At 41.5% G+C, this 21,930-nt stretch overlaps 1 protein-coding gene and 2 pseudogenes across 1 annotated transcript; 2 read left to right on the forward strand and 1 right to left on the reverse strand.

Moving 5' to 3' along the window:
- The first annotated feature begins 3,699 nt into the window (after positions 1-3,699).
- Positions 3,700-21,531, forward strand: LOC147032298 (uncharacterized). The gene is made up of 2 exons (XM_085869786.1): positions 3,700-3,853; positions 18,356-21,531. Exon 2 carries the CDS (start codon positions 18,359-18,361, stop codon positions 19,250-19,252), a length of 894 nt encoding a protein of 297 aa, XP_085725912.1. The 5' UTR covers positions 3,700-3,853; positions 18,356-18,358; the 3' UTR covers positions 19,253-21,531.
- On the forward strand, positions 9,602-9,742 carry LOC147032299 (signal recognition particle RNA; annotated as a pseudogene).
- On the reverse strand, positions 15,235-15,373 carry LOC147032300 (signal recognition particle RNA; annotated as a pseudogene).
- Positions 21,532-21,930: the final 399 nt, after the last annotated feature.

The following is a 21,930-nucleotide window of genomic DNA, read 5'->3' on the forward strand; positions in this document are numbered from 1 at the left end:
CTTCAAAATATATATATATATATATATATATATATATATATATATATATATATATATATATATATATATATATATATATATATATATATATATATATATTTAAGTTGATAGCAAAATAAGAAATTAATTTTAATTTGTTTTCTATTACCTGTTGAAAGAACTTGATTATGTCAGGAAAAGTAAGACAATAGTTTCCTTGACAACAGCTATAAATCAGATGGAAACGAGTGGAGAATATCAGAATTGTCAGCAAATGGGAAGTGCTTGCGGTTGTTTCTCAGCGTTTCGTTTATTGGAGGATGGGCTGTCAGGTGAACTGTCAGTTCATGCATCAACCAATGGGAGGTGAGTGCATCACTGTGTAGGTGGAAACAAAAGGCACACATGCATCACAACCGGGCGCTCCTCCAGCAAAAATGCCTTTGATGTGACCACAATCTTACATAAAATAAACCAATCTTTCACTGAGAAGATTTAGCATCCAGCCCATGGTGGGAAAGTACTTTGGACAGTCCTTAAATTATTTAAACTTCATGGCCTTCATTTGAAAAATATACATATATATCCTGTAAAAATTCCAATGCAAACGTCCAGTGTCTGATTAATTAATATTATATATATATATATATATATATATATATATATATATATATATATATATATATATATATATATATATATATATATATATATATATATATATATATATATATATATATATATATATATATATATATATATATATATATTTATACATATATTTCTATATATACAAATACACATATAAAAAAACTATATATATATATATATATGTACAGAAACATATACATATACAAGACAGGAGTCTGAGTATAGCTGCTGGGTACCCTCAGCAAAAATCCTAATATATAAATATATATATATATATATATATATATATATATATTGTTACAGCCACAGGTTCCGACGCACCAGTTTGTCACTCAGGGGGATTAATCCCCAGTTGTCCTTGGAAGAGCCGGACCTGGGGCCACCATTCACAATGAACGTTGTGGTATGTTGGGTTGTTTTGGAACCACGAATGCCACCCAGTCAACTACGAGTTCCAGTGTCCACAGTCTCATTATGCCGTTTAACTTGAGGTCACATGGTTACCTTAACAGGGAACGTGCCCTCGGCAAAGCACCAATCTTATCTTGATCTTAATTAGGGTGGCCGAGCGTTTAACCGCTGATGCGTGACAACTATTACAGGTTAATTAGTTTGTTAATTACCAGCCAGTCTATCTCGGTTCGGACAATGCTGGATCAATGGAAGGAAAGGACAAGCACGGACAGGTTGGAATGTTAACAAAGGAATTTATTAATAAGGAAAAAAAAAAAAAAAAGAGAAAATAACTTTTTTTTCCTTGTGGTAAAAATAAGTAAATTAGAATCAATCAAAATAATCGCAAGCAAATAAATAATCAGGCACTGATAGAAAAAGAGACAAAGAGCAGATGCTTACTTATCACGATGCCTTATTTAACAATTAAACACGAGACAAGGGTACCCAGCAGATCATTCAGGGGGGGAAGAGAAATCCAGGCTCGCTCACCAAATAGAAGTCATCGTATGTCAAACAAAACGTCCCGAAATGTGTGAGCGTGCATTGTCCGTTGCCAGCACCCAGCCTTGCCGTGCACTCACTCGCAAACAGGCTTGAACGCCAGTTGACGTCATCCCCAAGAATCAGGTACGCCAAGAGCAGGTCTTGAGCAGAACGAGCTTCAATGGTCCGAGCATCACCCACCGTCAGGAGCCACCAATGACCAACTGACGGACAGCTGTTCGGAGCTGTGAGAAGCTGAGGGGCTGTGAGAAACTGTAAGGCTGCAAGGCCATCACCAACTGTCGCCAGCTCACCAACCGTCTGACTGTACCCGTGAAACTGCCGTCTGACTGGAACCGACGAGCAATTGTTTCCCAAAGCTCCCAGAACCGCAACCAGCCGCCGCCAACCGACTCTCAAAACCGTCAGAATTGCACCCAGCTGTCGCCAACTCACTCACTGGAAAAAACGATCCTCTCGTCCTTTCATTAGACGGCCAGTCTGGGCGGCGCCTCAAGCAGACCAGCCAAATCCACCTTGCCTATTGGCACATCGTTACACATGACAAAATGCCAGTTTTGCGATCATTCCTGGCCGACGATGCCATGTTTGTGGTGCTGGACGAACGGTCTGAAGCAGCCATTTGCCAGAATTACCGAGCGAAAACGTGAAGCGCTCATAAAACGTCAACAACAATTATCACCTCAATGTTCAGCCCAATACGAAAAAGAGCCAGTTGGCGTCCATAGAGCTGCTGAACGGTGTGTCAAACGTCGATGGAAAAAGGTGGGTGTCGAGCCTCCGTTGAGCTAACGCTATCTCACGTGCATTAATGTGTCGTCATAAAGACAAAAAGGAGCTTTCCATAAGAGAGGGAATCTATTCTTTACCCTTCTCAATGCATCAAAGTTAGAATCCCACCAGACTTGGGGAGGGTTTATCCTGGATATGCATTTAGGGAAATGACTGTCTGTCTGAGGACCTAGATGTTTGGATGCATTCGTCAAATCAGATTCTAAAATACGTAACATATATATATATATATATATATATATATATATATATATATATATATATTTCTTCTGTGGATGTTATTGCTAAGTGTGTGAGAGCTTAAGTCAGTGGCTTGTGGTCCGTATAGACTCGAGATAGAGAATGTCCTCCCTTCTGACATATGCTGGAAGTGTTTGACATCCAGGTTGGATGCAATAAGTTCTCTCCCAAATGTGCTGTATGTGCTCTCTGCAGGTTGAAAACTGAAACGAAAAGCAGATCCACCCTCATCTCTCACCTGTGAATGGAGGGAATAGCCAATCAGCTCTCACCTTATCAACAAAACCCAGGTAGTTAGGATTATATAAATAAATTGACTCCTCCCATGCTCTTGTCACCGAAGAAGCTGCATAAAGCAACCAAGAAGGCCAATACAAGGTAAGCGTTTTGCTGTGTCAAACCCTTCCCAGAGTTCCTCCACAGCTGTGAAGACATTCACAAATAGTACACACGTGAGAATCCTAATGCTCCACACCCCCTTAGCTGCCAGAACGGTTTCATCGCCTATTGGCGAGTGATCAGCGACAGTGCAAACAAACGCATACCATCAAGGCTCCCAAGTATGTACCATGTATAAATGTCAAAAGCAGTCAACACAGAAATAAAAAACAAAAAAAACGTGAGGTGTGTGTGTGTTTTGGCATCTCAAGATCAACATTCAATGGATTTTCACAAATATATACAAATCCTTTGAAACAAAAACCCCTGTTTAATTTTGGTAAAGCTGTTTACCTTAATTAATTATATCAAACAACGTGACCGTTTTCTGTGGTTCTGATAAGGTACGACAATGAACCTTTGGACATCAAATCCCTATGTAGTCTCCAAGCGCTGCTGTTGTGTAATCAGACTGTTTGGTTAGGAATCTAAAGTCAGACTCAATGGATTTTAAATTAGATGCTTATCCTACTGCAGCACATACATTGTAGGGTTTTAAATAACAGTACAGCAAAGGAAACATGGACTGCATCTAAATGAGTTTTTCCACTTCTTCTTGAATATATGTCTGTTGTCCACACAGCGTACATGCAGAGGGAGGGTGGGAGAGACTCACAGGGATCAAACGACTGGAGAATGAGGGCAGGAGGGTGGGAAGGAGTGGTGGGAACGGTGTTGGGAGTGAAAGTGAGGTTGGAGGAGATTGTGAGGGAGGGTAGTTGTATAAATCTGAACTCAACCTCCGGTTTCCTTACAACCAAGAATCAAGCAACCTGCTTTGCTGCACTCTCAGGTGAGTCAAATATGATGTCCCCATTTCAAAATGCTCTGTGAGGTCACTGACAATTCGGGATGCAGAAAAAGGTTTGCATCAACGTACATCTTAATCATTATTATGATTACGAGGTAAGTCTGTTGCCTAATGTAAATCGGAGACTGGCAGTAATGCCACAAACAACTATTTCACAGCGATTTTTTTAACCTTTTAAATGAACGTCATCATCATCGATCTATCATACTCTTGATGGAGGATCGGTGCTGCCGAAGCACTGTCTTGGCATATCGGTATATTTCTGCTCATGGGTGGTTTTCCGTTTCCTTCGCAGCAGTTATTCGGGCAGAAATTTGTAATTTGTTTCGGGAGCCGGTGATAGCTCTCCTCCGCTTCCTAAATGATACCGAGGGATCTTTACAATCCAACAACGACCAATTCTGGCAGACGGGTCCTCCGGCTATCGTCCATCTGATGGACGGTGCACACATTGATGGCTCGCCCCGCATATGAAACACCATAATGATGGCTCAAGTGTGCATACCTCTAAACTATCCCACCTGCCCCTTAAATGACCAATCACCCTTAATTTCCTACTTTCATGTGAGGGTATGGAGTGTGGACCGTGTCACCCATCTGTCATAAGTTGTAGCATTGAACCCGTTGCTTTGCTGATGGTAGTTCAACAATATGACCAATATACACAACATGGCCAAAAGTACGTGTACACCTGCTCGTCCATCATCTCATTCCAAAATCATGGGCATCAATATAGAGTTGATCCCCCCTTTTGCTGCTATAACAGCCTCCACTCTTCTGGGAAGGCTTTCCACTAGATGTTGGAACATTGCTGCGGGGATTTGCTTCCATTCAGCCACAAGAGCATTAGTGAGGTCGGGCACTGATGTTGGGTGATTAGGTCTGGCTCGCAGTCGACGTTCCAATTCCTCCCAAAGTTATTCGAAGGTGTTGAGGTCAAGGCTCTCTGCAGGCCAGTCAAGTTCTTCCACACCGATCTCGACAAACCATTTCTGTATGGACCTCGCTTTGTGCACGGGGGCATTGTCATGCTGAAACGGGAAAGGGCCTTCCCCAAACTGTTGCCGCAAAGTTGGAAGCACAGAATCATATAGAATGTCATTGTATGCTGTCGTGTAAACATAACCCTTCACTGGAACTAGGGGGCATAGCCCGAACCATGAAAAAACAGCCCCACACCATTATTCCTCCTCCACCAAACTTTACAGTTGGCACTATGCTTTCGGGCAAGTCGCATTCTCCTGGTATCCACCAAACAAATATTTGTCCGTCAGACTGTCAGATGGTGAAGCGTGATTCATCACTCCAGAGAACCCGTTTCCACTGCTCCAGAGTCCAATGGCGGTGAGCTTTACACCACTCCAGCCGATGCCTGGCATTGCACATGATGATCTTAGGCTTGTGTGCAGCTACTCGGCCATGGAAACCCATTGCATGAAGCTCTCAACCAACAGTGTTTGTGCTGACGTTGCTTCCCGAGGCAGTTTGGAACTCGGTCGTGAGTGTTGCATTTTTCCATGATAGTTGGAACTTGGTAGTGAGCTCGAAACAACAGACAATTTTTCCACGTGACGTGCTTCAGCACTCGGGGGTCCCGCTCTGTTTGCTTCTGTGGCGTACCACTTCGCGGCTGAGCTGTTGTTGCTCCAAGACGTTTCCACTTCACAATAACAGCACTTGCAGTTGACCAGGGCAGCTCGAGCAGGGGCAGAAATTTGACAAACTGACTTGTTGGAAAGGTGGCATCCCATGACGGTGCCACATTGAAAGACACTGAGCTCTTCAGTATGACACATTCGACTGCTAATGTTTGTCAATGGAGATTGCATGGCTGTGTGCTTGATTTTATACATCTGTCAGCAATGGGTGTGGTTGAAATAGCCTAATTCACCAATTTGAAGGGGTGTCCGCATACTTTTGGCCATGTAGTGTGTGTTGCAGCATAGTTATAGTTTGAGTCAATATTTGCCTTTTTTAAGTTCCAGAAACATTGACATGCCACCTGACGACACCGCCATGTTACTAAATTTGTCATCCCGTCACCTAGCATTTGGCATTCAACCCGTCACCTGCAGACGTCAAATAGACACATATAATGGTTTTGTTGTTCAACTACAGTCAGCGAAGCGACAAGACGCGTTGAGTGCTGGACACTGGGATGGCATGCACGTCAGTGGAGGCCTAGCCTAGCGCTAGACATAACGTCGTCCCTGTGGAAAGAGAGTGACAGAGAGAGAAATCCGACTACTTTAATATAGATTATTATGAAATATTGTGAAGCATTGTATTATTAGTATCGCCCCGAAGAGGTTGCAAGACTATTGTAACGCCCTTGTCTGTCTGCGTCTTTTTTTGCTTTAAAATAGCTTTATTTTTTTATCTGCAACCGCTTGTCCAATCAATGCAAAACTTTAAGAATAGGAGGGACTCCCCATGGAGAATATTTTATTGAAAACTATGACGTCATAGGTCACATTTAATGGCAGCCATATTGGATTAAAGAAAAATTTTGACATAATTTTCTCTGAAACCGCTCAATGAAAAAAAATTTGAAACTTGGCACATGTCATCAAGTCCTCATGGGGTATGTAGAATGATAACATCGTCATTGGTAATGTGGTATTCCAGCCATAATTGGTTGAATCGAAAGCCTTATCCAAAAAAAAAAAATCTGAAACTTCATATATCTGATCCACAACCCAATGTGAGTGAAGAATTAAATTTATGACATTGGTCATGTGGTCTGGTGGCAACATTGGATTGAAAAGAAAAACGTTAAAAAAAAAAATTTCTCCAGAACTGGTTAACAGATCGACAAGAAAATATATATATATATATATATATATATATATATATATATATATATATATATATATATATATATATATATATATATATATATATATATATATATATATATGACAAGCCATGGGGAATAACGTTTGAACCTTTTTTCATATTCATCTTCATTTATGCAATTTAGCCTAAATGTGCACCAAAGTGGTGTTTAAATATCCTAATAATGAATCAATAAAATCACGGATAATGGTAATGTATGTGACATAACAGGGTGAATGGACGATACAAGTAAATGGGCCAACATAGTAGTGTGTCCAGTTAATGATGGTACTTTTGTTCAGAATGAGAGCGCAAGGCGAGACTACGTGCTCTGCTTGTGCCGTTCTAGTTATTATCGAATTGTTTCACTGCAGGTAAGGTAAATAGCTTGGCTATGCATGTAAGTTTTTGTTCGACTTGGATCTTGTTAGTCCATTCAATTCCTCCTCCAGATCCTGAGAGTCCCAAAGTGGTTCCGAAGTACATTTGCTGTTTTCAGGAACACCGTTGCCTGAAGCTGTTTTGTATTAATATTTACTGGTGCGGGCCCGTAGGTGCGTGACAGTGTGTGGAGCTTCGTTCCTTCGCTCTCGTAAACGACGACTGGATTGGGGCATTGTTTCAATTAGATCGGACCAACCGTATCATAAATGGCCATAACTTGGGAAACACCTGGGAAACACTCAGGTCTCCAGAGTCAATTCCGACGTCATATTAAACGAAGAAGAAGAATTGTGACGCCCCCTCTCTCGCCCCTCCCCCCAGTCTCGCCCCAACTATCAGCATGATAACAGCATATTAATAATAAAACCCTCTCTATCACCCCTCTCTCTCCCGCCCCTCTCTCTCCCCCCCCTCTCTCTCCAAATGTATTCACAAATGTCTTCCAAGCACAACAATTAATTCAAACCTTGGGAAAAAACAGCTTTCAAACCCTTGGGAAAATTCAAACCTTGGGATTAATTAATAATTTGAACAATTAATTCAAGCTTTGGGGAAAAAAAACAGCTTTTAAACCTTGGCAAACACTTGAGAAACAGCTGAAACAGATGAAGAACCATATCAAACCTTGAAAAGGCACATACTCAGGTCGCCAGCGTCGATTGTGACGTCATACCAAATGAAGAAGAAGAAGAATTGAGACGTCAATCGTGCAAAAAAAAATAATAATAATAAATAAACATTAATTGTGACGTCATCCGTGACATCATAGCACCATGTCCTGTCATTGGTTGACAGACATTGGTCATCGTATCACGTTATTCTTTTATTACTGCCAATTATTGTGCTATTATTATTAATATGCTGTTATCATTATTCTGAGATATCTTTGGGAAAAAATGGCATGATAAGGTGGAACGACACTTCAGCTGCGATATATACACCTTTCCAACACTGAAAAAAAGCAATAAAATGGCCGTAACTTGGGAACCGCTCGTCCGATTAATATCAAACCTTGAAAAGGCACATCCGCAGGTTCCCGGCAATATTCCTGGCAAGATTCAATCAGATTGGACCGGCGGTTGTCGAGAAATGGCGGTCGCAGACAGACAGACACACACACACATTGGTGGACTTATAGATAGATGTTATCATTATTCTGAGATATCTTTGGGGAAAAATGACATGATAAGGTGGAACGACACTTCAGCTGCGATATATACACCTTTCCAACACTGAAAAAATTACCCCCGTGTGGGGGTGACGGTCATCTCTATAATACCACAAGTTCTCAATGTTCAGTTATGAACTAAGACGACTGTGCAGTTCTACTACGCAGCTCGAACTGCACGGTTTGGTTAAAAATGACTCGGCATTTTGGCGCGCGGGCACAAAATTATATTTTTAAAATAAATGCCGACGTTTACATTTCGGGTTTTGAAACTTTTGCACCTTCGGCGGAAAATGTATAAATATACAAGGTCAACTGCTATGCAATGACACCATTCACTAACTTTTACCATGCCCAGTAGAGAATATATAGCCTCCTGAAGGTAGGGCAGTTTTTGCAAACTTTGAAGTCACGTGACGCGAAAACGAAAGCGAAATTCGAAAATCCGTCCTGACCAAATTTAGATATTGTCCCATAGATTCATATGCCACAATCAAATTCAAGATCGCTTGAGAAATGTAGGAGGAGATAGATTTTGAATATCGTCATTTTCGCATTTTTTGCCAAGTTTGAAGTCACGTGACACGAAAACCAAAGCGAATATCGAAAATCCGGCCCGACCAAATTTGGATATTGTCCCATAGATTCATTTGCTACAATCAAATTCAAGATCGCTTGAGAAATGGCGGAGGAGATAGAATTTGAAAATTGTCATTTTTGCAACTTCAAAGGCCTCGTGACCTGGACCTTGACCTTCGGTGACCTTGAAAGTCATACCATCATGTACGTCTCATCGACCTCTATCAGGATCACTAATGACCAGATCTCCCGCTTCAACTTCATTGTGAACGGACGGACGGACATCGACACCCATATTATTAGGTCATGCTCGAAGAGATGACCTAAAAAGCAATAAAATGGCCGTAACTTGGGAACCGCTCGTCTGATTAATATCAAACCTTGAAAAGGCACACCCGCGGGTCCCCGGCAATATTCCTGGCAAGTTTCAATCAGATCGGACTGGCGGTCATCGAGAAACTGTGGTCGCAGACAGGCAGACACACACACAGAGATTGCTGGAATTATAGATAGATGATGTTGAGTTCCAGGAGGGACTTCTTTGTATTCTTAACCAGTGATCTTAAAGCTCCTGTAACCATGAAGATTTATGTTGATGTTTCCCACATTCTGTGCAGACATTCTCGCTTGAGATCCCGGTGGTTGTATTATTCCAGCAATCCTCTTTCCTTTTCTCTGATACATGCAAAATCTATTGTTGTACCGGGCGCAGTGGCGTGCGCCTGTAATCCGGCTACTCGGAGGCTTGGGTTGGAGGATCGCTTGAGGATGGGAGCTCTGCACTGGGCCACGCTATGAGAAGGTGTAGGGCAGCCCGGAATCATGGCGAAACCCAATCCTTATCCCTGTGTTGTAAGAGGCGACCAGAGTTGCGTCAGGAAGGGCATCCGGCGTAAAACCTGTGCCAAATCAGCATGCGGATCATCACGGATGATCCGCTGTGGAAACCCCTAACGGGAGCAGCCAAAAGACGAACAACAACATGCAAAATCTATTGTTGTGGTAGAGCTCTTGTATGTATTTATTATTACTATTCTCATTGTTGTTATGGGACATTTTCACAAAAGCGGGTCAGGTAACGGTAAAGACTGTCCGAGAATTTTTATCAAGCATATATTGCCCAGTCAGTGCAGAGGCCTTATGGTGATCCTGCGTTGCTGACATCATTTGAACATTTTTCTCAGCCTTACAAGGGGTTCAAGCACTATTTCAAGAATATATCAAAGAAAGTTGATTTTTGAGTTTGTTTTTTTCGTTACCTGACCCGCTTTTGTGAAAATGTCCCTTTTTAAGAGTTTTATTGTTTTTGTACAAAAGTTTTAAACCTGGGAGTTAAAGCCATCAATTTTCATAACACATACATGTATGCAATCTCATTAATAAATGCAATTAAATAAAACTCATTTGAAAAATTATACTTTGAGATAAAAAAAAATCTACACAAGAATGTTACACAATGGAAGAATAAAGAGACAAGGTGATCGATTGTCCAATTGAGCAATCAACATTAGAAATTTGGCCAGGATGCTGGTTCATATCCAGTCGATATTGATGATGATGATGATGATGATGATGATGATGATAATCATTGCCATCATCACCACCATTATCACCATCATCATCATCTCCACCACTACATAATCATCATCACCAGAATCATAATAATCATCACCATCATCAAGAGCATCACCCCCATCAACACCACTATCATCATGATCACACCACCACCATCCTCATCATCAAAATCACCACCACCATCACCACCGCCATGATCAAAATCATCACCACCATGACGATCACACGACCACCATCCTCATCATCACCACCATGACGATCACACAACCACCATCCTCATCACCACCACAATCATCATCACAATAATAATCATCACCACCATCATCATCTCCACCACTACATAATCATCACTATCATCAGAATAATAACCACCACCACCACCACCATCATCAAGAGCATCACCCCCATCAACATAAACACCACCATCCTCATCATCAAAATCACCATCACCATCACCACCATGATCATAAAAATCACATTATCACCAGAATCATCATCATCAAGATCATCACCACCATGACGATCACACGGCCACCATCCTCATTAATCAAAATCACCACAATCATAATCACCACCACCATCTCCACCACTACATAATCATTATCACCAGATTCATCATCATCACATCATTATCATCAGAATAATCACCACCACCATCATCATGACCATCATACCACCACCATCCTCATCATCAAAATCACATCATCACCAGAATCATCATCATGATGATCACACGACCACCATCCTCATCACCACCACCATTAAAATCACCACCACCACAATAATCATCACCATCTCCACCACTACATAATCATTATCACCAGAATCATCATCACATCATCAGAATAGTCACTACCACTACCAAGAGCATCACCCCCATCATCATAAACACCACTATCATTACCATGATCATCACACACCACCATCCTCAAAATCACATCATCATCACCATCAAGATCATCACCACCATGACGATCACACGACCACCATCCTCATCATCACAATCATAATCACCACCACCACAATCATAATCACCACCACAATCACCACAATCATGATAATCACCACCATCATCATGATCATTACACCACCACCATCCTTATCATCAAAATCACCCCATCATCACCAGAATCATCATCACCATCATAATAATCATGAAGATCACCACCATGACGATCACACCACCACCATCATCACTACCACCACCACAATCATAATCACAATAATCACCACCACAATCATAATCACCACCACAGTCATCACTACAATCATAATCATCATCACCACTGGCCTGTTCAGTCAACGGGAAGATGAAGGCATTCCTCAACTCATGTTGGGGGAATTGGTATACTTGCCATCCAGTACTTTCCAAGTGTGGGCTAGAAAGAAGGTTTGAGCAGAAATTTTTAAGTTGTTCAGGGTGTTGGCAATAACTCGCTGAATAAAATGTTCGTGAAAGACAACATGGAATGTTTAATGTCCACCGACGGGTAGTACTGGCAGATTGGTTCTCCGGCTTGTCATCCTTCTGATGGACGGTGTGCACATTGATATATTGCCCTGCATGTCAAACACCTGGGTGACAGTTTATAGCTGGGTCGAGAGTCCTCTTCTTTAATTAGCAGCGCAAGGCTATGAGGTTGCATCATTTTCTGGAGTGTTGGTAGTGCAGTGCCACTAATGCAGTGCCCCCGTAAAATAAGGAATTGGAATTTGTTCAGGGTGCCAGCGAAAGCTCGCCTACTATGCGTGAAGGACACCGTGAGGTCTTCAATGTCCACCAACTAATGCTGACAAATGGGATGCCCAGTTTAACGTCCATCTGAGGGACGGCATGCACATTGATGCCAAAAAACTCAGATGAAAATGTTTAACAATATAGTTTTTAGCTCACCTGTTTATACATTTCTCGTTTTTAAAAGACTAGTCTAATAATATTTTTTTATAAAGCATTGCAGTGAAGTCTGATCCAAATAATTTTAAAGCAATATATGTATTTGTATATTGTAATCAGTAAAAAATAGTGTGGTAGATAAAAACATTAGTGGGGAAAAAAAACTTTAATGTCCACCAAGGAATTGAATGAATGAATGTAAAATCAAGTCGTTCTTAAGGGTTATGAGACTCAACAAAGTTGAGGCAAGCAGTTGAGATATCCAACTTCAAGGTTGACACAATTCACCCAATAATTTATCATCAACAAGACTAGTTTTGTTTTAAAATATATGTAATTATTCAAACGTGCTTCGGTATATCAAGTTGCGTGTGCTGTTACAATTACTATTTTGTTAATCACATGAGGTTCTCCCTTTTCCAAAACTTTTGGAACCAAAAACATGACTCCTTTTCAAATGGCATCAGGAGATTCACCCACCACGAGGAAATGCGTCACTGTGCCTGGAAACCACTTTCAAGGAATGTAGACAGGAATGAACATGTGTGCTGAGAAATACTTTGTGATGAATATCACAATAACCTGAAGCTCATGTTAATCCAAGGTTAATGTTAGAAAATTAACATATTGCCCAAGAAAGATTTTTGGCTCATGTTTATATAAGCTGGCATGTGGATCACATGCAGGAGACAGACTTCAGAACACTTCTACATGAATTACAAAGACATTAGAACACAATTTATGGAAAACAACAACATGGTTCATGGGATTGAATCAGGTTCCCAGCAAGTACCATAAACCGATGGTTAAGCCATGGGCAACAATGAAGGAGCCAATGAAAAAAAAAAAAAAAAAAAAAGACCAGAGAGTTGGCGTCAAAGCCACCCAATGCTCGCCTGTTTATACATTTATTGTTTTTAAAAGACTAGTCTAATAATATTGTTGTGGTTACCAGATTCGCAAACCACCATTCAGGTCCCTTAGGTGAGATATCTCGGTAAGTACATGTGTAGTTAGGCCCAAACCCGTTGTCTAGTGGGAATACATGTCATTTATGCGTGCTGCGACTCTTCAGGATAGCCGTTTTTCTTTTACTATCTTTAATTTGGACCAACCGCCATTGTTACCATCACCAGTCACAACATCAACCACCAACCACAACGCCGCTTCACCACAACCGCCACGACCTTCACGTCACACCTCGCAACCGTCGCATCGCCACCGTTCTTGCGCCGCTTGTGGGTACCGGTGTTGGACTCGTGCAGGGCGCGCGCCGAACAGCGTGTACAAAACCACGGATTTTCTGCTTCAAAAACGGATCAAAAACGACACACGCCCACTTTTGTTCCGTCCAATCGGTGAGCAAGGGGCGATTTGGCCCCGCCCCCAGGGCGTTGGAGGGCGATCGATATATGCAAATTTATGGATCAAAAAGCATTCACGCCCACTTTTTCTCGGGCCAATGGGGAGCGAGGTGAAAGGTCGAAGGGAGGGGGTCAAAGCTGAGAGAGCGAAGCCACGGGGCTTATAAAAGCGACCGCGTTCGTCAGTCAAGTCAGAACAGAGAGTTAAGACTTCGCGGGCGGTGGAGTTGGGAAGAAGGAGCAAAAAGGAGCTGGTCGTCGTCGTGTGCGTTGGAGTCGGAGCGGAGGGGACGGAGCTGTGGAGAGGCGGCGAGGGCAGACGAGAGGGTGCTCGCATCGTGCAGGGAGCTGCACCCCAGGGAGGCCGACAACGCGACCTGGCCGAGGTGGAGACGCTCGTCGCGGGACTCGAGGCAGAATAGGAATCCTCTATACCCCGAGCATCAGCAACCCCCTCCTGTTTCCCCCCGCACTGAGATAGTGCGACCAAGGGGGCCCCTTTCCCACCCCCTACCAGACACTGTCCGCGAGGCCCGCGGAGTTGAGGCACCATCGCCGCTCCGCGTCTCATCACCAGACGGGTAGGCCCGACCCGGTCTCGGCCTCAGGCCCGCCTCATCTTTGAGGGTTCTCTATTCTTTTCCTTGGTTTTGGGTATGTGTTGTCGGCGCCGTCTGTGAAGTAAAATTGTATAAGTGTTGCCGTGTGCTCGCGTAATCGGTATTAGATCTGCATTGTCGCATTTGCTTTTTGTGTAAATTGCATTGTGTTTTTCTTTTCTATGTGCTTTTGGTGGAATTGAATATGTGTGCTTTCCGTTCGTCACGAATAAATGTGCTTTGTGTTGAACTGCTTCCCGCTTCGCTTCGTCATTTCTTTCATTGAATCCTCATCTTGCTTCACGTAAAGGGTTGGTAGTGGGCTGAATACGCCCGATAATTAATCGAACCGTCGAGGCCGACGATAACACCGCTCGGTTATCCCGATAGTACGGAACGGGTCGCTTAAGTGGCCCGTGTCCGAAGTCGACCTGCGGCGAGGTGCGATCGCCCGGTCTACCCTCCGCGTGGGTACTTAGGTAGGTCGAATTTGGCGAGCAACCCTATCCCACGCGGGGGCTGATTGGCTCGATCGCGGTGAGACCGAAAGGTTCACCCGTGACTGGTTCCCGGCGTTAGTCCGAGAGGGTCACGACTGGATTGTCCGTCCGGTGGGCGACGTGCCGCGATTCGAGTTACGTGGCCGTCAGCACGCCGGCGGGCGCGAATCCGCAACAATATTTTTTATAAAGCATTGCAGTGAAGTCCGATCCAAATAATTTTAAAGCAATATGTATATTGTAATCAGTAAAAATAGTTGTTGTTGTTGTTCGTCTTTCAGCTGCTCCCGTTAGGGGTCGCCACAGCGGATCATCCGTTATGATCCGCATACTGATTTGGCACAGGTTTTACGCCGGATGCCCTTCCTGACGCAACCCTGGTCGCCTCTTATGACACAGGGATAAGGATTGGGTTTCGCCATGATTCCGGGCTGCCCTACACTCTCCTCGTGCGGCCAAGCGCAGAGCTCCCGTCCTCAAGCGATCCTCCAACCCAAGCCTCCGAGTAGCCGGATTACAGGCGCACGCCACTACGCCCGGTGTAATCAGTAAAAAATAGTGTGGTAGATAAAAACATTAGTGGGGAAAAAAAAAAAATAAAAAAAAAAAATAAAAAACAACTTTAAATGTTGATGTGCTACAAAAAAGTTAAGTTCAAAACAGGTCATAAATTATAAAAATTTGAAATTATTTTTTAATTTCAACTTCACAACATCAATAATATACCCCAAAGGAACCTCCATGCCAAATATCAGCATCCTAGTACACATATTAAATGAATGGCAAGCTTCTAAATAACTTGCACCAAAAACTTTAACATTTTCACGCTCACGCTGATACTGATGCTCACGCTGGGGGTATTGCTATAGCTCTCTGTTCTTCGAACAGGCGAGCTAATAAAAAAATTAAACATCCAGTTGTTGCCCCAGGGTCCGTTATTGCCGTTTTGCCCCCTGCACCCACTCTTCCATGAACCTCCATTTTGAATAGAATATGTTTTTGAAAATCCAGTATCTGTTTTTAAGTGTGGTTTTCCAAAACCATCATGAGCTTTTACACAAGTAACATTTTAGCACCCATGCCAAGATGCCGTGAGGGAATAAAGTAAACCACAATGTGTGCATTCGCATTGTCGACCAGACCAGGCAGGGCATGCAGATTCCCCTGTCCCTGAAGACTGTGAATGAGCCAGGTGGGTTTGTAACTGACAATCTGATAACATGGTACTTGCACCTGAGATGAGCTCCGTTTCCACAAGTTGAGTCTTTCAACAGCCACAATTATTCTCACCTGGTCCAGTTGGCCAGGGAAGGTTTTTGGCCCAAATCTTTCATGAACCGGCTGGCCAGGCCTGACGTTTGACCAAGTAAGTTAGAGCAGGAATTTGGAATTTGTTCATGGTGCTGGTGACAGTTCACATATTCTTCACAAAGGACACCGTGAGATCTCCAACATCCACCAACTAATGCCTGCAAATGGGATGCCCAGTTTAACGTCCATTCGAGGGACGGCACAGACCTTGATGCCTCGCTCTGATAGCAAAACATCAGAATGACAGTTTATAGCTGGGCGCTTGCATAACCGATGAGTGTAAATCCTGACATATTTTCAGCTAAATCTGAACCAACAATCTTAGAGATATCAGTCCAGTATCTTCATTTATGTGAGTTGCTCCACTACCACCACTCCACTGAAAAAGAAAGAAACAAGGACATGGGCGAGTGGTCTGCTGGTGGCAAATTTGATTGGTCATTATGATCTAAAATGCCAAAATATTTTGTCCAAGTCCTGCTAAACGGAAGGGTTTTGAAAGTGCCAAAAAGTGATTTGTGTTCAAGTACACCCACTCCCAAAGGGAATGGCAGGAAGGGTCATGTTTTTATACTCTCTGGGTATATAGATTACAGCAAATCTAGTCTCGGGTCCGTTAGTTTGTGGGAAACGTGATAAGCATATAAATGCATCAAGTACGTTGGGATTCCTCCAAATTTCTTTCACTTTAGTGTTAAACAGCAGGAGCAACTGTTTAAAAAAAGGTAATCAAAGGTGTTTGTGGTTTACAATTTTTAAACTTTATTTATTTTTAACTTCTGGAAGGGATGCCCCACAAAACGCCATAAGAACATATTTATACACGTTTACACAGCATTTGTCCAAGGAAGAAAAACCCCTTGGGGAGGGGGATATCAGGATTAATTTTGTTTTGTAATAACATTAATATTATGCTATTATCATGTGGTGGTGTTACTTTTGTTACAAGTGGCCTTGGAAAAACACCATGATTAGCCATCTTAACATGGATATACACCTTAACACAGACTTCACCCAAGGCATAAAACACCCTTGGTTAGGGGGTAAATTAAGTCGCTACAACCTCCATTGTGTGACCCTCAGTCCTTCTATTAAGTTTGGTTGAGATCGGATAAGTAACGACTGAATGTATTGCGGTCAAAAAGTCAGACAGACACCAAATTGTGTATTTTAGTATGACAGTGTTCAAGTATATAATAGAAATTAAATAAAATTAAAGATTTTGTTGTCAAGGTTGGAGAAATAAAATTTCAGAAGTTTACCACCGTAGCTGCAGCGTCTTTTACACCACCTTATTGAACACGTCACATTCGTTCTTCGTGACCGTGTTCTTTGACTTCCTTAAAAACATTAGGTTTCCTGTTTGGAATGTTTTTCAATTGTTTGACTGGCAGAGTAAAATAAATTATCCCACTCTGTGCATGTGCGATCAGAACAAATTCAGAGCCAAAGTACTGCTAAACTACAGGTTAATTTTACGATTCATGTTCAAAATATAACATTCAATTGAAAGCAAGTTGTTCCTCAATCATAAGCTGATGTTTGTAGCCAGGAAAGACAGTCAACAAATTGCACCACCACCAATCAACAAATATAGTGAAGCACCACCTCCGGGTGGGGGAGGGCATCACAAGTCTCCACCATTTACAGTGGAGTATTACTGTCGGAATGTTTTACAGTGTCATGAAGTGTTTTGAATTATAGACAGTAGGCACATTTTTTTGCTTCATACATGTCACCCAGGTTTTTTGGGGGTTTTTTTTAAATATATTTTCGGAAACTATTGAGGCAGCTGTCGGTTGCTTATACACCGCCAAAAGGAATGTCAGAACGTGTTGAATGCTTGGAACAAGATTGCCTGTAGGGCAGGTACTCTGCAAGTTCAAAATAAATTACAGACATGTTCAATGTTGTTTTCCATGCACCGACTTCCTGAAAGGTTCTTGAGTAATGTCGGTATGCATTTGGATTTTTCGGAGTAGCGCAAACATCCATTTACAATATACTTGTCGATTAAAATGCAGCAAACACGAGACAGCCTAACATCAGCCTTAAAACAATGCAAAGCAAACGTTTTCCTTGGAATGGCTCTTGCAGAAAAACATTCCAGGCTATTTAATGGAGAAGAAAAAAAATTTTCATTGTCAAATATATTTATTACTCGACCCATAAAACACAGCCCAACTAACATTTCTTCAATTTATTTCCACAGCTCATGAGACAAGCTGCAATGCATCTCCTGCTTTCCTTCCTCTCCTTCCTTACACTTTATGCCTTTGCCTCAAGTTCCCCTGGGGATCCATCGGCAGAGCTTTTACCACAAGTTGGAGGCCAGGAACTTTCCAAACAACAGCAGGATTCACACCTGATACCAATGGACACTATGTTGGAATCTGCACTTCTTTTTGCACCCAGATATCAGGCTTTACAAGAGAGTGAACGTTTCAGACGAAAAGCTGAAAAGAATAGGAAAGGAAAAGGAGGAAGGAAAGGACGGAAAGGGCGTGGTGAAAAGAAAGGAAGAGGAAAAGGAAGACAAGGGAGGAAGGGGAAAGATAAAGGAACAGGAAGAGAAAAAATCCCAACTTCTGGTCTTTTTGAACTAAAAAGTGGCCATGCTTGCACCTGGATGACAATGAAAACTGCACAAGGCCTGTCTCAATTGCAGGTGACCTGTCAAGGTTTGGGTGCATCCTGTCTGTATGAAGGCAAACCCGAGGCCTGTCGGAACTATCGGCGTAAGGCTGCATCCTATTGGGCACAAGCTGAGGCAGCCTTAAAGGCAACCCCCAACCCTTGTCACCACAATGCCCGTTTGCGGCCTAGGGTTTGCCGAAAAGGACCAACAGAAGCTGTAATGCACTTCATTACACCACAAGATGGTAACGAAAGAGTAACAGCTGCGGTAAAAGGCAATGTTGCAAAAACCGATGATGATGGTGATCCAAAAACACAACGCAGTACATCAGCAACACAAGATGGAAATAGCAGAGAAGCAGTGATGGTTGGTGAGAGCGACATCCCAGATCCTGACGAGTTTGCAAAGAAAAATTGTCCGGAACGCTGGCAAGCGTTCTGCTCCTTTGCTGTAGACGCACTGAATGGCTGAATTGATTAAAAGCTTTTTTCATGTACGTATATAAACAGAGGGTAAGATGGAATAAAAGGAAAGGGAAAGTGGTGGCTTAATGATACTACTCGTATTTAGATTAAGATACTGTAGTACTGTAATATGGAATAGGCAAAGCCGAGAAGCGAACGTAGACTTCTTCTTAAATATATCGAATTAAACAGTCTTTTTGCTATGAAAAAATAAATATTACATTAACATTACCTTAACAACTACACCGCCAAGAACAGGATCTCATCTGAAAAAAAAAAAAATCCTCAACATTACCTTCACAACAACAACTACACCGCCGAGAACAGGATCTCATCTGCAAAAATAAATATTACCTTAACATTACCTTCACAACAACTACACCGCCTAGAACAGGATCTCATCTGAAAAAAAAAAAAAATTTTCCTCAACAACTACACCGCCGAGAACAGGATCTCATCTAAAAAAAGTTAATATTACCTCAACATTATACCTCTACATTACCTTCACAACAACTACACCGCCGAGAACAGGATCTCATCTGAAAAAAAAAAAAATCCTCAACATTACCTTCACAACAACAACTACACCGCCGAGAACAGGATCTCATCTGAAAAAAAAAAAAATCCTCAACATTACCTTCACAACAACAACTACACCGCCGAGAACAGGATCTCATCTGCAAAAATAAATATTACCTTAACATTACCTTCACAACAACTACACCGCCTAGAACAGGATCTCATCTGAAAAAAAAAAATATTTTCCTCAACAACAACTACACCGCCGAGAACAGGATCTCATCTAAAAAAAGTTAATATTACCTCAACATTATACCTCTACATTACCTTCACAACAACTACACCGCCTAGAACAGGATCTCATCTGAAAAAAAAAAATTCCTCAACAACAACTACACCGCCGAGAACAGGATCTCATCTAAAAAAAAGTTAATATTACCTCAACATTATACCTCTACATTACCTTCACAACAACTACACCGCCTAGAACAGGATCTCATCTGAAAAAATAAATATTACCTCAACATGAACTTCACAACAACAACTACACCGCCTAGAACAGGATCTCATCTTCAAAAATAAATATTACCTTCACAACAACAACAACTACACCGCCTAGAACAGGATCTCATCTTCAAAAATAAATATTACCTTCACAACAACAACAACTACACCGCCTAGAACAGGATCTCATCTAAAAAAAAAAATTCATACTACAAGTGAACGTAGAATTCTTCTTCCATTCGCTTCTGACTTTGCCTATAACTTGTTCACAACTGTATACGCAATTTCCGGTTACTTCGGCCTTTTTCGGAGAAGCGATCGAATAACGTAAATCACGATTAAAAATTATTTTTTGATTATGCGGGAGATATCTTTAAAATCAGTGGAGGAAATATACACCATGTCTGATATTATTTGGGTCTTTGTCTCCGACGATGCCTTAATCTCCCGGCATGCATCATTCCCCATGACAAAAACCGGAAACAAAAAAAAAAACAGAAACAAAACAAAAACGGTAGCAAAAGGGTCATAACCAACGACACGGATTCACATTTGGCAAGGTATTGTGTTGTTTTTGTTGTTTCCTATTCTCTCATATGCACGCGTTAAGTATTAAGCTCACTTCGTTCGCTATTAAAATATGGAAGAGCGGTACATGTAACTATCACTTTGTAAATAGGCCCGTAGTGGTCATGGGACTGAAATTATCATGTAAAACATTGAAGATGTGGGGGAATAATTAATAAATAAGTCAAAATGAGGTTTTTTTTTTCATAAACATTTCCCCTTCACTCTTTAAACTTCTTGGTGAAAATTTAAATGTTTGAAGTATAACAAACAAACTGCTTTAAATATACAGTACACATGAAAAAAAAATACAAAAAAAAACAGCAAAGTACAGGCTGAATTTTTCTGGACCATAGCAACATTTGTGAAAAATAAAACCATGCATGATTCGACAAATGACGAGAGAAATTGAACGTTTGTTTATTTTTTAAAAATCACAAAATGAGGATGTCTGTCATGACAGTTTTACACCAACAACACCAGCAACAATAACAACACAAAAGCTGCCTTTAGAATGTGGCTGATGTGGTTCAAGACCAATGAATAATGACATCCAATGATGTCACGAGGAATGAAAGTCTCAAAAGGTTAATATAATGTGGAAGCACCATTAGAATAAATGGCTCGGGACTGCAACCCTCATCACTTGAAGCCACAGAATCCAAAATGAGTTGCCATTCAATGGAGAAAAACAAACAAACAAACAGCTTGTTCATGAAATGTTCTTTCATTTATATTTGAAAAAAAAATATCAAGAACACTGGTCAACAATTTTTTACTTTCTGAATGTTGTCTAGATTTCTACAAGTGAATTAGGGTATTCTGGCACTGCTGAATCAGGAAATGGCATCCGTTTCTCTCCATCAGGTCAGGTTTTTGTGCTAAGTTGATTTGAAAAAATCAGATCTTGTGACAAAATCAATTACATTTTTGTGGCATTATCAGCTGATTTTTGTCAACACATATCATCCTCAACATGTTTTTAAGAAAAAAAAATGTTTTGCCAACAACATTTATTGATTACATGATAGAAACATCGATTACTGTCATCTGAATGGTGGGCATTGATAAAGGTAAGTACAAGTAAATTGCATG

This window comes from Eptatretus burgeri, chromosome 2, assembly GCF_056783735.1.
Source record: "Eptatretus burgeri isolate ZD-2024b chromosome 2, Ebu_testis_v1, whole genome shotgun sequence".
Classification (NCBI taxonomy): domain Eukaryota; kingdom Metazoa; phylum Chordata; class Myxini; order Myxiniformes; family Myxinidae; genus Eptatretus; species Eptatretus burgeri.

Bases quoted from the DNA above. Each gene is read 5' to 3' on its own strand.
- LOC147032298 (XM_085869786.1), top strand. From the start codon at position 18,359: ATGAGACAAGCTGCAATGCATCTCCTGCTTTCCTTCCTCTCCTTCCTT.